At 33.8% G+C, this 16,068-nt stretch overlaps 1 protein-coding gene across 2 annotated transcripts in view; it reads left to right on the top strand.

The window, feature by feature from the left end:
- The window catches only part of RASA2 (RAS p21 protein activator 2), a 49,420-nt gene extending 42,309 nt beyond the window's left edge, over nt 1-7,111 (top strand). For both annotated transcript variants that reach the window (XM_074153160.1, XM_074153161.1), the window contains 9 exons: nt 425-511; nt 593-670; nt 1,183-1,256; nt 2,520-2,626; nt 2,912-2,994; nt 3,902-4,110; nt 5,329-5,432; nt 6,029-6,218; nt 7,081-7,111. In XM_074153160.1, the coding sequence (XP_074009261.1) occupies nt 425-511; nt 593-670; nt 1,183-1,256; nt 2,520-2,626; nt 2,912-2,994; nt 3,902-4,110; nt 5,329-5,432; nt 6,029-6,218; nt 7,081-7,111 (963 nt within the window). The remainder of the gene's footprint in view (nt 1-424; nt 512-592; nt 671-1,182; nt 1,257-2,519; nt 2,627-2,911; nt 2,995-3,901; nt 4,111-5,328; nt 5,433-6,028; nt 6,219-7,080) is intronic.
- Nucleotides 7,112-16,068: the final 8,957 nt, after the last annotated feature.

Raw genomic sequence — 16,068 nt, 5'->3', positions numbered from 1 at the left:
AAGTTCACTTTCTATTATGAAAATTTCTACCATTTGTCAAGCAAGAGTTCATTATGTTTAGTGTTAACTTAGTTCAGAAGCATTAGATGTGTAGCAACAATTACAGGATTTGAGGGTTTTGAGATGTTTTATAGGTAAAAATATTTTTCCAAGTACAAATATTAAATTCTAGTGATAGTGAGTAAAGTTTTAAACACTGTGCAGCAGCTTAAAATATACATATATGCACAAAACACAAGTACTATAAAGGCACAATACTGCATGTGCATTTCTTCTCTTTGAGTAAAGAAGAAAAGGAATGAAGATGTGTCAGATTTACTACATTGTGTAATATAAAAATTTTTGTGACATTTTCATTTTTAAATCAATGTTTTACCTGGATTTGTGAAAAAAGAATGTGACTTCTGCATTTTGTTTATTTTAGGATGCACAGATTTCTAGAACATTAACTCTTATATCAAAAGCCATCCAGACTTTGGGGAGCTGGGGAAGTTTGACCAAAAGCAAACTTGTAAGGCTGCTAAAATTCTTTTTTATTTCTTAGACAACATTCTTCGAAAGTTTATTTATGTCGATATACCTTTTCTTTCAGTCAAGTTTCAAGGAGACATTTATGTGTGAGTTTTTCAAAACGTTTCAAGAAGAAAAATTTACTGAATCTGTGAAAAAGGTACCTTTCAACTAGACTTTTTTTTTTAATGGTTGATGTATTTGCTCAGTCCTAATTATTAGAAGGTTGTGTTGTTGTTCAGTTTCCTAATAGGAAAAGAAAAATTGTAGTCCATTTTAGAGGTTTTTTTTTTTTAAGAAAACAAAACCAAAAAGAAACAAACAACAAAAAACCCACCCCAAAATCCACACAATCAAATACACAAGAGTTATACGTAGTGGCCTAAGCTAATTCAGTTTTAAAAGGAAAAAAAAAAAAAAAAGTAGTAGTATAACTTTTTTGAAACAGACTTGATTAGATGTGCTGCTTAGGAACCAGTTAAAGAAATCTTGTGTGGCTTATGGGCATGCCATGTTACATTGTCCCAAGTCCCTGCAATATATTTTCATTTCATCTGTTGCATAAAATAATTGTTCCGTTCCAGGAGAAGCTGTACATGTATATTTTCAAAATAGCTTTTGGTTGTTCTTTGTTTCTGAATAGTATATATTCCCTGTGTATTTTTCCTTAAGTTCCTGGATGACGTTTCCTCTACTGAAAGTAAAGAACCGAGTGGTCTGAGCGAGCCAGTACATCTAAAAGAAGGGTAAATATATCTTGAATCTATATCATGCAAGCCAGAATTGACTTTACTGTTTTTTCATTAATGCCAATGTAAGATTAAAGCTCATTAAAATGTTTGATATACTGTAAAAATTACAGTATTTGTAATTTGTGATAATTCTTTGTTAGTTTGCAGAATTAAACCAACAGCTCTAAACTTTCATAACTCATCTTATAAATACTTTGAAAAAATAATTAAAAGCTCCTTAAAACCTATTAAATGTTTGAATTTGTTACAATTCATTAATGCATGCTTTGTGATGGTTTATTCAAGATTGTGAACGTGTATTTTAAAAGAATGTATTAATGTAATTTAGAATTACTTTGCATGCTGTTTATCCCCAGCCAGCTAAATGTTCTGCCTTGAAGTTAATGCTTTAAGTATAGGGAAAAATTACCCTGCAATTGGGATACTTAACAGTAGATGTTAGAATGAGGTGAAAAGCATCTTTCTAAGAAATGAACTGTCTTTTTTTTTTTTGGATTTTGGGGAAGAATAGCTGATTAATAAATTCAAACAATATTTATGGGAGGAAAAAAAAGTTGTATTTACCAGAGAGGCAGATTCATAGCAAGTAAAGATTTTTTTTTTTTTTTTTTTTTTTTGTGAAACAAGCATCTGCATTTCAGACAAGGAAGAAATATACCTCTTATTAAAATACTAAATAGAAATGAAGGAGACAATTGTAGTGCATCAACGCTTAGTTATAGCAATTTGGAAGCTAATCTATATTATAAATTGATGGCTGTTGCTCAAAAAAAATTGTTGCCAGTGAGTACACTTAAAGTGTACTGAATACAGTTTGTGTCTACCCTTGCTATTGAGCTGTGTTCAGCGTCATTTCATTTATATTCAGTTTCTGACCAGATACGGTCAAGTACAGTCACATATAGAAACTCACGGGAAAGAGAGAATCTGGTAGTTGGATACACTTTACTCCCTTTTGGGAAAAATTGGAGTTCTGGATCTGAATAAGTACCCATTCCAAATTTACTGCTACAAAGAGTCTGGATTGTGTGTTTTTCAAACTCTTTTCCTGTTAACCCTGTGCACGATCACTATATTGGGAGGTAATCTTGAGGATCTTTTTTGAACAACTAGTAGATTTTAAATTGTTTTTTAATTCACAATTAAGTAGATTTTTATGTTGCTGCATGATGAACAGTAATGTGTTATCTCAATAAATGGTTTTAAAAGCTCTCCAGAAGACTAATGGTTGTGTTTCATTTGATTCTGTCTTTACAGAGAAATGTACAAAAGAGCTCAGGGAAGGACTCGGATTGGTAAAAAGAATTTCAAGAAGCGGTGGTTCTGTCTAACAAGTAGAGAATTCACCTACCACAAACAGCAAGGTAAATGATATTTATTTTAGAATTATTTTCATTTTCTCTATATTTTCTAAGTGTTTGCATCTCATTTAAATCTCTTTAAAATGCATAATTTTTTTCTTTTCCTAAGTACATATGATATGTTTTAGTTACCTTTGCCCTGATTACAAAATGCTTCTATGATTCATGTACCTTTTCTCAGTAATAAAAATGCAAATTTGGAGAACATAATCTACAGTATCAATGCACTGAGGTTATAAACCAGTTTTTTAAAAATCGCTTCACTCATGTGGTTACAATTTATTACAGATAAAGAACCAATTTTCACTATTCCAATAAAAAACATCCTTGCAGTGGAGAAACTTGATGAGAGCTCCTTCAACAAGAAAAATGTGAGTCAAAAGATATTTATATGTAATTCCTGATGTGTTCTATTCAATAAAAGATTATAATTAGCTTATAGAGTTACTGAAACACTATTACTAAACACTTCAGCAAAAAATCTTTTTTGGATCAGGAATAAAAATCTATGTGCAGCTTTTCCAAGTACTCTGAACATGGAACTTAACCTGGAGATTTGGATCTCTGCACCAGCTTTTCTGACTGATTTTATGACTACTTCTCCCCTTTCCAAATACCTGGAATGAAGGTTAAAACTACTGTGAACCTTATGACAAAGCACTTTCATGTAAGGTATTAGTAGTATGTGTTATATTATGTTCTACTAGAAATGTAATGTTACCAAACTTCTAGTTATTCCTTTTGATGAGAACTTCCTCCAGTACCTTCATCAGCTGAGACAGTTGTCTGTGCTCACAGCCTCATTCGGGACCAGTAACACATCAGTATTTCGGTGTTATTTCAATCAAAAATTCTGAGGCAGTGATAAAAGTACAGCTGTAACTTGGGCTAAGGATGGCTAAAGAGAATCTTCTGAGAATCTTCTGTTGCTCACAGGATGTGAAGCCTGAAGTCTGAGGTCACATTTAAAGATACGTGAATGCAGAGATCAGAAAATGCATCGTGTTAGAATTATTTAAGAATTCTTTTTTGAATGAGGAAATGGTGTAGGTGGAATACAGGGAGCTATTTTGTTTTGTGGTGGTTTTTTTTTTTCTAAATAGGGCTGTGTAGTAAAACAGAAGAGGTGAAAAGACTCCTTTTCTCCGTTGTCTCATATTCTGTCTTAATTTGGCTTTGTCGAATTGCCTGAGCTTTGAAATCTATTTTGACATAAAGTTACTCAATAACTGGATTTTTTTTTTTACTGAGCAGAATAATATTGTGTTCCTTCTACAGATGTTTCAAGTGCTACATGGAGAAAAGCCACTCTATATCCAAGCAAATAATTGCGTAGAAGCTAGTGAGTGGATAGAAGCTCTGTGCCGGGTAACAAGATGCAACCAGAATAGGCTTAGTTTTTACCATCCTTCTGCTTTTCTGAATGGGAACTGGCTTTGCTGCAAGGCTACAATAGAGAACACAGAGGGCTGTGCTCGTTGCACTGCGTAAGTTGCTTCTCAGATGAAATTACATATGTTTTGTTGGACAGATAATGTATAAATTGCTATACAACTTGAAAATCTGAAAGCAAGGCTTTAGCAAGTTATGCTACTATAAACATGCCTTACTGATAAGGCCTGAAGTACTGGATTTTACTAAGTCTATTACTTCATCAGCCACCATATGAAATGAAGGTAACCAATTCAGCATGTAAATCAGAAATATTGAATGGTTGATTTCTTTCCACACAGAATAATAGATTTAATAGCACAAGTTTATTCAGATGCCAAGCTGAATGCAGAAATGTGACACTCCTATGTCATCTATATGAAATAATTGAAATACCTTGCTGCAAAGGGCTCAGCCTGGAAGTCTATCTATTCCCTTAATTACATTGGCTTGTTTTATACAGTCACTTTTTTATTTTAACCTCACATATTTTAAAACAGAGTGTACTAAGAAAATCAACTAAATAATCTTGGATGTAGATTCTGACAGATAATTTGGGTTTTGTAGGTGTGTCAGGAGTATGAGTAACGTCTTATAAAGCATTAATGTCTGTCTTTTAGCTGCTGATTTCTGAAAACAAACAAATGCTTTGATCTTTTTGAAAAATAAATTTATCCTTGTCTGGATAGGTTGCATAAATTACAGACTAAAGATCTCAGTCAGTTTTCTAAAATTCAGTGTAAGTCCTACAAGATAGCTTTCTGAAAATACATATAATACTTCTTCCATGTTACTCAGTTCATTCCTATGTTAGGTTTCTCAACAGTTCAAAAGATTCCCGTTACTAAATAACTTGGTTTTGTCTTTCTAGTTTTTTGAACTGGTCTGGTTTAGGAATGTATTTTGTCCTTCACTTCTGGTTACCTTTCAAGAATAGAAGATTTTAAAATAAGGGTTTAATTGTCATTTAATAACAATTAACTTTACCTTGATATTTTAAAAATATTTTTCCTTGACATATTGAATAATAAATTCTGTTGGAAAAAGCGATTTTTTAGTATTGCTGTATTCATTGCCCTCAAAACTGTTTAGGCCTGTTTCTATAGAGCACTTGCATTGAATGCTAAGTTTTGTGTAGCAGTTGTAAAGCCCCATCTGTGAGTGACAGACATGTTAAAAGGCTAAGTATAGTGAAACAGACTCAGTTTTCACTTGCTTTCAAATCTTTCAAGAAAATTTCTTATATTGACTATCTGTTTCTTATCACCTTTTAGAGATGTTCCTGCTGATACTCAAATTGAGATTGATGGAGACAGAGAGACAGAAAGAATTTATTCGCTTTTCACTATCAACATGTCTAAACTACAGAAGTTGGAAGGTACTCAAATAATAATTCAGAAGAATTATACTGATATTAATCAGCTCTAATTCTTCAGGCCCCTAACATCAGTTTGATTTCTTAACAATTTACCTGAAAATAACAGAGTAGAGGCACAGATTATATTTTTGTTGTCTTAGTGCTCTGGTGTCAGACGTTCTTCAGTCATTTCTTTACAGTAGACATCAGGCATGCACGTTGTTCTAACTGAATTTGCATATATGAAATATTCTTAGTAGTCTAAACAGAGAGACTGCAACTATAGCTGGTTGTTCTTCTGTCTTTACTCTCCTTTACCTGACTATGGAGTGAATTCTATTGAACATGGTTGATTTGCAAGAAAGCATTGTTATTCTGTTAATGTGAAGAGGGGAGAGCTGGATGCTGGAGATGCTGACCACAACGGGCAGAGAATAAGCCACAGAACTGTAAATTAAGCGAGTTGATACTGTCTCATGCTTTTGTCTTAACCTATTTTGTGTATAAGCTAGAGTAACTTTACACTTCAGAATTTCAGAATCGCCATTTACGTCAGAGTTAGATCTGTTTGTTAATTATTGCGATTCTAATTGGAATAATTCTGGTAATTTTTGTAGAGGCTTGCGGAAGTATAGCAGTCTATCAAGGTCCACGGAAGGAACCAGATGATTATTCTAACTTCACAATTGAAGATTCTGTAGCAACTTTTCATACACTCAAACAGATAATAGATGTAGTAGAAAAGCTGAATGAATCGCATGAAAAATACCAAAAGAAGAGATCATCTAGTGCTAAATATGGTAGTGAGTAAGTATCTTAGGTAATTTTGACATATGTAAATGTGTGATTTTTTTTTTTTTTAATAAATCACAGAACAAGACCAGATTTGTTTAGCTAGAGATAATTAAGCTAAAGGTAGATTTAGACAACACAAAGAAATAGAAAAAATAAGGTACTTCATTTGTAGTAATGCAGCTTTTTACCAGTTGTTAGAAGTTCCTCTCGTGTTGGATTCATCTGTGTTTCTGTTGAGATTCCCGTAAGTGGGTGCAGTGGCTCTGTGTTTCCTTGCAAGTTAACATCTGAAGTGCACACAAAATTTATCCCTAACTGTCTGCCTGCCTTCTAAATTTTTTTTTGAAATTCCATGTTTCAGTTAAGAAATAATTAAAATGCCAAGTTTTATTTAACTGTAAAGATTATACTGCAGAAATGTATCTTTCAATTCACTTGCCATGCTCAATGATAAATTCTGTTTCTGGTAAACTTTAAAAAAAAAAAAAATCTTTTCTTTGGAGTACACTGTTGTTCCAAAGCAGATTCTTTCAGTTCTCAATCCTGGCTGATATCTATGGAAAAACACTACCAAGTTTTCTGTTTCTTCTTTGTGCCAATAAGGCTAGATTTCACCAGAAAAGAAAATGTTCAAACCAGAGTTTGGTTTGCCTAGTTTAGTATTGACCCAAGTTGTTTAGACAAATTTACTTTGATTTAGAGGTCTCACATGAGAGTGTGTGAAGTTTTCCACAAATTGTGAAATTTCACAAGTAGTGGTAGAAATTTGTCAAAAAATACTTTTTTTTCTTAATATATGAAAATTTTATGTTGAGAACTAGAAAGCAAATGTTAACCTTAAAAATATTTACATATAATATTTTATTTTTTCCAGAGAAAATCCGATTGTTGGAAAAGTTTCCTAACCAAAACAAACTGTGGCACACTTGGATGAAAAAAGAAACTGGAAATGTTCTTGAGTGTTTTGGGGTTTTTCTTTTGGTTTTGTTTTTTTAAATTCATTATATGCATTTTTACAAAGTATTTAAGAATGAGCATAAATGCTAGTTGTGTTGACAATCTATTTAATATTTAATAGAAAAGTATCTACTTGGAAATCTGGTCTTAAGGTTTATTCTCATTTTGCTGAAGAACTTGAAGTTCCAGGTTCTTGAAGTAATAGGTGTGAATAAATCTAAATGTTGTTTTGCCATTGTTGTCTTATTAGAAAGAACTTTTTAAACAAATAAGCTTTTTAATGGAAGAAAATCCACACAGCATTTGTTGGTTGGATTACATCTCTCAATACATACACTGCAAACTTGCATGAGTTTACCATGAGTGCCTGCCCTGCTGATACGGATCTTGAAATAGAAATCCCAAGATACTAAGACATGGAAAAGATCTGAAGCTTCACACTCAATTTATTTGACTTTTTTCCTTGTATTAGGGGTTGTCAGGACTTGATTTATCTACAGCTGAAGTCTTACAGAATCTTGCAGTATGCTGCAAATAATCTGGACAGCAAATACCAGTGTTAGTTATGTTTTAAAATACTAGAGAAGAAGAAATCAGGGAACTTATGTTGTACCTCTTGTTTACATTTGGGGTGAGTAATATATGGAATGACATTAGACCACTATCTATATTTTCTTTAGGATTTTTAAGGTACATATTTTTTTCTTAATCTAAAAAGAAATGCAGGGTAGCAACATTGTTTTTTTAATAAATTTGCCTACAGATAGTAAAATTTAAATGTGAACAGATTGTGGTTAAGTACTGATCAATTTACATCATCCCATGTATGATTTTATTTCTTTTTTTTATAAAAAGTGATAACTAGGTCCAGCTCACCTTTTGACTACAAATCTAATAAATAATCTCTATTATAATCACTCAAAGCACTTTAGATATCTGGACTATCCCAGATTATTTTTAGATACTTTGTAGTATCTGCTTGTTATGATCAGTTGAATGATCAACATTGTTTTGTCTTTAAGCAATGCTTCCGTGAATATTTTTATATCTTTAGTTATATGGATTCATATTTGCCACTTAACACAATTTTAAACTGGCATTTGTGACTTTGGTAAGGTTAATTTTTGCTCACTTCATCTGAGAAGATATGTTTATGCTGAAAGAACGTGTATGTATATAACCAGGAAGAAGCAAAGGTATTACTGTGGCAACTTTGCTTCATCAGTATTAAATACAATGGTACTCCTTGGAATATAATTTTTAATAATAACTATATGTGGTACTTTTCTTTTTGGAGCATTTGCTGTGGGGTCTTTTATTGTTGTTTTGTTGGGTTTGTTTTTGGGTTTTTTACAATCATGATCTGGCCAAATTAACTAGGAATGTAACTTAGAAATCAAATAGAAATCCACAATGCTTGAAACTGTAAGCTGTTTAAATTCCTATACATGTATTATAGTGTTGTAGGGAGGCGTTCTGTAAGGGAAGCAAGTTGGCGAGACAGGATTGAAATCTTTTGGAATGAATGTAACTTGTTAGAATAACTATTTGGTTTAATACCAGACAAAGTATTTTAGAATATCCGGGACTCAGTACTAGTGTCTGCAACGTCACAATCATTTTATCACCTCAGTTGTTTTTGCCTTTTCCTTTTTTACACATTTGATGTATTCTAAGGGACTTTTCTTTGCCAACAGTTGAAACTGGGGCGGGGCAGGGGGGAAATATAGTAATGCCAAGAAATGTCTTTTGCCATGGGAAAGTGTGATTAATTGCCATTAATAAAAGCTGCCATTAAACAAAGTTGAATGTGGTTGAGTGTCTAAGTTAGGTTTTCCTGTACATGGATTAACTCTGTGGCAAAGTTTCTGTTCCTTGGAGCCGTTTTCTGTTGTTTTCAAAGTCAAATTTACGAAAAATTGAATTGTATACTCTTGCAACATTTTTTTTCTTAAATATGCACTTTTTTTTTTGCTTTGGTACTGGAATATCTAGGGAAAAAAAAAGGCCATTGGATATTTGTGACGATTAAGATTTGATTTCTCCTTTTTATAATGTTTTAAAGTGCAGTAGATGTTCTAGAATTTAATTAGGTACAAGTAGGATGATTAATAATAAAAGTTGCCTTCATTTTGATTAGTCTAGAAAGATGATGTTATTCAGTAATTAGTTCTGTTAGGATTGTAAATTATCATTAGTTTTAATTTGTATTATGATGATGTATTGTTGAATGTATTTTTATTTAAATTTTATTTTCTTACCAATACATTAAAATGTTTTGTAACATTGCTTGAGAATAACTCACAAATAAATTGCAACAAACTTGAGATACACTGTGTGTTTATTGTGAGGCTCGGCTTCTTAAAAGGTTAGCATTTATCTGAAGACTGAATTAATAGGGGTTTACATACAGGAGTTGTGTGCATAGAGATGATTTTTGGGTTTTTTTCCTGCCAGCTAGATTTAAGTTGAGGGGTCTTGCGTAGGCATCTGTAGCATTGTTACATTCTGACTAAGGTTGATGGTTGGAGAGAGAAGTGATAGTTAATAACTTAGCATAACACTGTGCATAGAAGCCTTAGTAATTTGACAGTTTTTAAAATGTTTGCAATGACTAGTCTGATGTATTGAAGGTTATCTAGTACTATGTTTTTCGTGTTATATATGACTAATGTTTTTTCTTGCTTACTGATTTGTCTTTCATTACCTGTCCTGTGTACTGGTACCCGCTAGATAATGTCAGACCTATTTTAAGTATGTTTCACTTTGGTCTTTGCTTTTTCTCACTTGTCTTTCTTTATGTAATCTGGGCACTTTTTTGGCATGAGCTCTCCTCTCCTATGCTTATGGGCATTTTTTATAAGATAATTTTGTGCAAGTGTATTTTAATGTCTTGAGATGTTTTGTTTTCTTGTACAGAGAGCTGACCTGTTGTCCTTTATTGCTGGTATGGAAGCTGCTATTAGCAGTTACTGTGCAAACCTTCCAGCCATTTTGGAATTAATTTTAATAAATTCTGAGGTAAGCTATAGTAAGGCCCAGTCTGAGTGGTCACTACATTCATTTGCAGAGGTCAGAAAGCAGAGGAAGTTAAAGATGAAATTGGAAGTACACGAGGAATTTTTTTCTGTGGACATTAAAAAAATTTTTGTTAAGTATTCTGTGATGATCATAGTGATCTATTCTTTTCAGCGCTAATGTGCTGCCTTTTCTAACTGTTCCGTTAAACTGAGTTCTCTACACCATGACGTGAAAAGGGCATTCCCATTTAAGATCTGTAGCTTCTGAGCTGATCACACTCAGTTCTGGGCTGGGCTAGCAATCATAGATGCGTAAGGCCTCTGTAGCTAGAAGGTTCTTCCTAAGGCTCTGGATTCCTTGAAAATCAGTGTGCTAGTTCCTCACACAGAAAATGCATGCTTATAGCCTTTACGTAGGTAAGCATATATATTTATCCTCACATAGTCTACCTATAGACTATATATATAGTAAACAGAATCAATAATATGTGGAAAATTAAGTGTTTAAAAGACATTATCTTTAATTTCGTTATTTGTATGTGTTTTGAAGTACAAAGTTTACAACATCAATTCACATATGATAAGGAATCATTTAGTATTGCATTTAAAAGAGCATGCATATGGAATAAAAATTAGGCCAATAAGCAACAGCTCCCAGTAACAAAAAAAAAAAGCACCTTCTAGTAGAATGGACAAATGCATGTAATTTACTTAAGGTTCTTACAAGTAGTTACAGAAGCATATTTAACTAAGGTTTTTATGATTTATGAAGATTAAATAAACCAGAAATCTTTTCATAACAGTAAGGAGACTATCAGTGCTACTGTGTTCAGCTGTGGTGAGACTGCTGCTGGCATATTTTGTCTGTTCCTGAGGTTCAGAAATACAGGCAGCTGTTTGAAAAAAAAAAAAAAAAAAATTCAGATTGCCAGAGTAAAGCTATAAGAACTGGAAATGCAGACTGTAATGTAGCTAAATTACTTAGTTTTAAAATGTAAGTTTTAAAAGTCACTTTATGTACCTAAGGCAGGAACAGAAATTTGGTAATCAATTGCTCTACAACAGAATAAGTTTTAAAAAGATCTAGTGGCTGCAGTGTTCAGGAAGGGCATATGTTTCTTTAAAAGAAAAAATAAATAAATTTTAAAAAGAATGATTAGACAACCTTAATGAATTGTTTTTAAAATATTCCTTACATTAGTAAATGTTTACGGAAAAGAACAAAATTCATCCATATATAAATCTTCCTTAATATCATGCTCCATAGAATTGTATGACTAAGCTTTATAACTGTTTGAGATCATAATTATTTTAGCATAATTACTATTGCAAATGCTGTGGCAGTTTTATATAAAGTCTAGTTAAGTTTCACAAAAAATATAAATATAAATCTTTATTCTCATTTTAGAAACATCAATTACATGTTTCTTTAAATCCAGTCAGACAATTTAGTTTGCTTTAAGGGGTTGTGATTTTGTTCCCTACTTTCATCCTCTATTTTTGATCGTTCTTCGTACACAAGGGAAGAAGCTGAGAGAATCACAGAACAGCCAAAGTAAATCTACTGTGTGACTTGAATTCAAGATTTAAAGGTAAAAATCTCTTACCTGGTCCCTCCGAAACAGTAGTGCAGAAGATTTTTGCTCTGGTTTCTTAAAAAAATGCAAGATATCCCCTGCTTTGCTCCAGGTTGGTGCTTCAGTGACACGCTGCATGGTGCCAGGGAGCAGAGAGAAGACGATGTTTGGGGGACGTGACTGTATATACAACAGAAGCCTTCAAAGCCAGCTCGATGGGTGTTCCGGCAGTGTTTTCCTCTGGGATCAGCGTGCAGACACCATACCTACTGAAGGGTTACTTCAGTAGCCAGCGAAGAAGCTTAGGGGTGGGAGTTCCACGGGGATTAACACCGCCTGCTCAGCCCTCGCTGTTCCTGGACACAGTGACATTGTTGCTAGGTGATACAGAAACAAGCCTTCATCAGATGGCAAAAAACAGGTGACAGAGGTAAAATTATTAAGTGTTGAAACTCCTCTGTAAAAGTGATCCACAATAGTGCTCAGACCTGACATTCATGTTGCATCTTTCATCCCTAAACCTTTGAAGTACTTAATGAAAGAAGGCTAAGTGTATACAACTTAGTCTCTTCTTTCCACACTCGGGGATGGCAAGGTGCTAATATTGTATAGCAATGGAAATTTAAAAGTCCAAGAGGAAGGAATACTTCCCTGTAGTGCCAATAACTAAAAAGTATTTAAATGATGCCAGAAGTAGGCAAAATGCTTTGTCAAATACTAGGTTGTTTTAATCATCTCGAGTCGTGAACTGACACCCCAGAAGGTGACTGTAAGCTGAGAGGTTTGTACAAGCATTTTCTCCATATGATAATGATGTAATATAGCTCATCATTTACCTCACAACTTGTATTTAATCCTGTACCTTTCCCTCTCTTACCTTTTCTCCTTATCTTGCTGATTTATCCTAGCATAAATTAGAGCAAACACAATACAGATTATCTGATTAATTTTACAAGTATCTTAAAATTGAAACAGAAATAACCCTAGTCCTAGATAGGAGTTCTTAAATAAAGCATCAAGCTGTACAGATGGAAAAATACAAGCATGAGTTCCGATACTGCTGGAAAAACTCCATAAAAGATCTACCTTTTTAAAATGCAAAGCATACAATGATTTCTATAACAACCAAAATAATTCACCTAGCTTCCTCCTGAGTAGTTGATTCAGATTCTTGTCAAGTCTTCCCTGTCACACCATTCTGTCACGGTGTGACATTGATACGGTTTTGGTGTTTTAAAATTATTTATGTATATACTTGAGTTGTATATACATACATTTTGGCACTACCTTGGCCAAAATCTAAAAGTAGAAAGTTGGATCAAAGTCAAAAAATACTTTGAGTGATGTGGTACACAGGACATAATGTCTGCAAGTGTGAAGGATGAGAGGATTAGCTTCACTTACACAATACCTTCCAGTAATTTAAGCATGTGAGTAAAGGGAGTTTCCATAAGGCAAATTTCTGTGTGGCTTCCCTTGGTGGTTTTTTGGTTTTTGTTTTGTCAGCGTTTTTTGGATTGGAGGGCAGGACTTGCTAACGGTATCTTATGGGGTCTATCCTGATACTAGGCAGGTTCCAAGTATCTGTGAAAGGGTAAAAATATTAAGACGAACTGCGCTACCTCACATGAATTTAAAGGAGATGTCAATATTTCAACACAGGTAGAGGGTGTGCCCCCTCATAACAGCAAAACAGCATAACTTGGTTTTCAGTTTTCAGTTCAGAATGCAGTTCCACTCTCAAACAGCTAGCTTCAGTTAACATAGGCAAAATTTTATCTTCACAGTTAATTTTTTAAAACTAATAAATGGAATATGAGACTAGCTTCCAACTTGAAAATCCACACTGTCCAGGGGAATAGTAATAGGTGAGGTTTACTCCAGAGTAAAGCAATTAGCAAACAAGAGTCTAGTGTTGAATTTGATGGAGTAGTCTGAGGTCTTTGTGTCACTGGCTTTAAATCTCTACCTCAGAAGGAAAGGTGGATGAGCTTGGGTGTTGTATGGAAAAGTTTCAAGGCTTTAGACTTAATAAAAGCAGCTCAGCAAAGTCAGGAGATATTTAGTCTCTTGTAGACAGGGTTTTGCTATTAAAGCAGAAAGGTTCCCGTGCAAAAGTAATTAACTTTTTTTGTAAAACTTCTTCAAGAATTTTCCTTCTATATATTAGGTGTCATGATGTCTGGTTTTTTCACTTAATGAGTAATGCACAATGCATGTAAGAGTCTGAATTACTGTACTTCTCTGTCTTTGAACTCATTCTTGGACTTCTATAAGGTTCATGCCAAATTGCATACGTATGCAGCATTACAGGGAAAATGGTGGGGATGTACTTTTTAAAACTCCATTTGTTACTCCGGGTAGCAATATATTTCTGTGATTTCTTCACTACATTCTCCCTTCCAGTGACATCCTCCCAGTCTAAGAGTGGTATGCAATTTATTCCATAAATGCAGTATGTTTCCCAAATTTCTGTTTCCGTTTCTTTTATATTTCTGGATGCCCACATCATGCTTCTCTTTCACAGAAACTACATATTTTTATATTATACAATTTATAGTCAATTAAATTTCTGCAATAATTTCACAGTAGGGATCCAGTGTAGTTCATCAAGGACTGATTCTGGATTCCGATTGTCTCCATGTCAAATAACACTCATTCAAAGCTCCAAATACTCAATGTATACATATTTTCAAGTCTGTTTTCCGTTCCGACAACTGCATCAGGCAGCTTCAGTAAAACCTTAAGGAGTACAGATGACAGCTCCTGTGCTGATACAGTACTGTTTCCTATGCTGTCTTCCTCTATTGCAGCCCCACTGTCTGCCCTCACCGAGGTCTCCGCTATAACCACAACAGTATTATTAGTACTGGCCATTAATAGCACTGTTTAGCATATTCCTATTGGAAAAACAGCACAGAGAGGCATAAGTGATCTGAAGTTTAAGAAATAGTTTTGGCACAGAACTATGCTTAAATTATTTTCTTTGGCAGATTAATTGACACAGTACTTAAGTGTTCTGATATATGTTAGTCTGTTGACAGAACAAACAGTAAGTGTAATAATACAATCCAGCACATGCATTAGTTGGCCAAGATACACACATCCTTACATAACTGTTCTTTGCATTATCATAAAACTGACATTTCCATAACAGTTTTGTTATTAGTAAAAATAATTTTCTATTCTATGTTTCAGAGTAAGCAAGCTGTGGAAAAAACAACAAAAATTTCAAAAGGTTGTAAGAGTAAAGAAGAAAGAAAAAAAAAAGAACAAAAGTCAGGTCATTTCCAGATATCTCCATTCTAAAAAAACTAGTGAAAATCTGTGAGAGGCATTGAATGTGCTTCCAGCCACTGTGCAATACTCAGAGTTTAAAAAGGTGCATTGAAAATGTTCTTCAGAGGTGAAGATGCATCTCTGTCTTCATTTGACATGGGATTAGGAGTGTGAAAAGAAAACTGTATTATGGCAATCGTGTAAGTTGGGTGTCAAACACTTGGAGCTTGGAATGGGTATTATTTGACATGGAGATAATCAGAATCCAGAACCGGTCCTTGATGAATTACACTGCTGCATCCTTACTCTGAAACGATTGCAGAAATATAATTGATTATAAAATGTATAATATAAAAAAGATTCCAAATTTGGATATCTACTATTATGTAAATCCCCATTCACAGTTGCCAAACAAGCTGGATTTTGCCATTCTGTAGCACACAGTTAGCTGTAATTCTAGCTGAACCATCACTCAATGGGCTGTAAAGAACTTAGTTCAAGTTCCTATATTTAGATGTTCAATTTGGAACATTTTCAGTAAAGTCTGAATGAGATAAGCAAATGCAGTCGTCCCCTGCCTAATCTGAAATAATGAGGTTTTACTTAAAAACAGTGGCAAAGTATATAGGGGAAACTCACTGCAAGAGCTATCATATTTTGTGCCAGTCTCCCATGTATGATGTCCTTAGTGTCGTGTGCGTCCGTAGAGAACAGATGAATTCTAGAGTGCCAGGACCGTATTCCTCCAAGATGGCTTGAAATTTTTGTGCAGCTCTTCAGGTGATAATTATTTTTCTTAGCTATTTTATTAGTTGGGAAGTTATTGTTTTATTTCTATGAAGCAATATGGACAGAGTTAAAGGCACCTTTATCATATTTGCTTTACAACTTTCACTGCTAATGGAAGTTCTGGCACTGCACAGTAAAGATGCAAGTTCTATTTTTAAGAGTAGACAAGACAAGCAAGGGAATACCAAATCAAAAGTTACTTCCTTTCTTTTTTGAAAAAATTAGTTTTCAAAACATCTC

Source organism: Numenius arquata, chromosome 9 (assembly GCF_964106895.1).
Source record: "Numenius arquata chromosome 9, bNumArq3.hap1.1, whole genome shotgun sequence".
NCBI classification, from domain to species: domain Eukaryota; kingdom Metazoa; phylum Chordata; class Aves; order Charadriiformes; family Scolopacidae; genus Numenius; species Numenius arquata.
The sequence above is the reverse complement of the archived record's forward strand: the minus strand, read 5'-3'. Positions and strand labels throughout refer to the sequence as shown.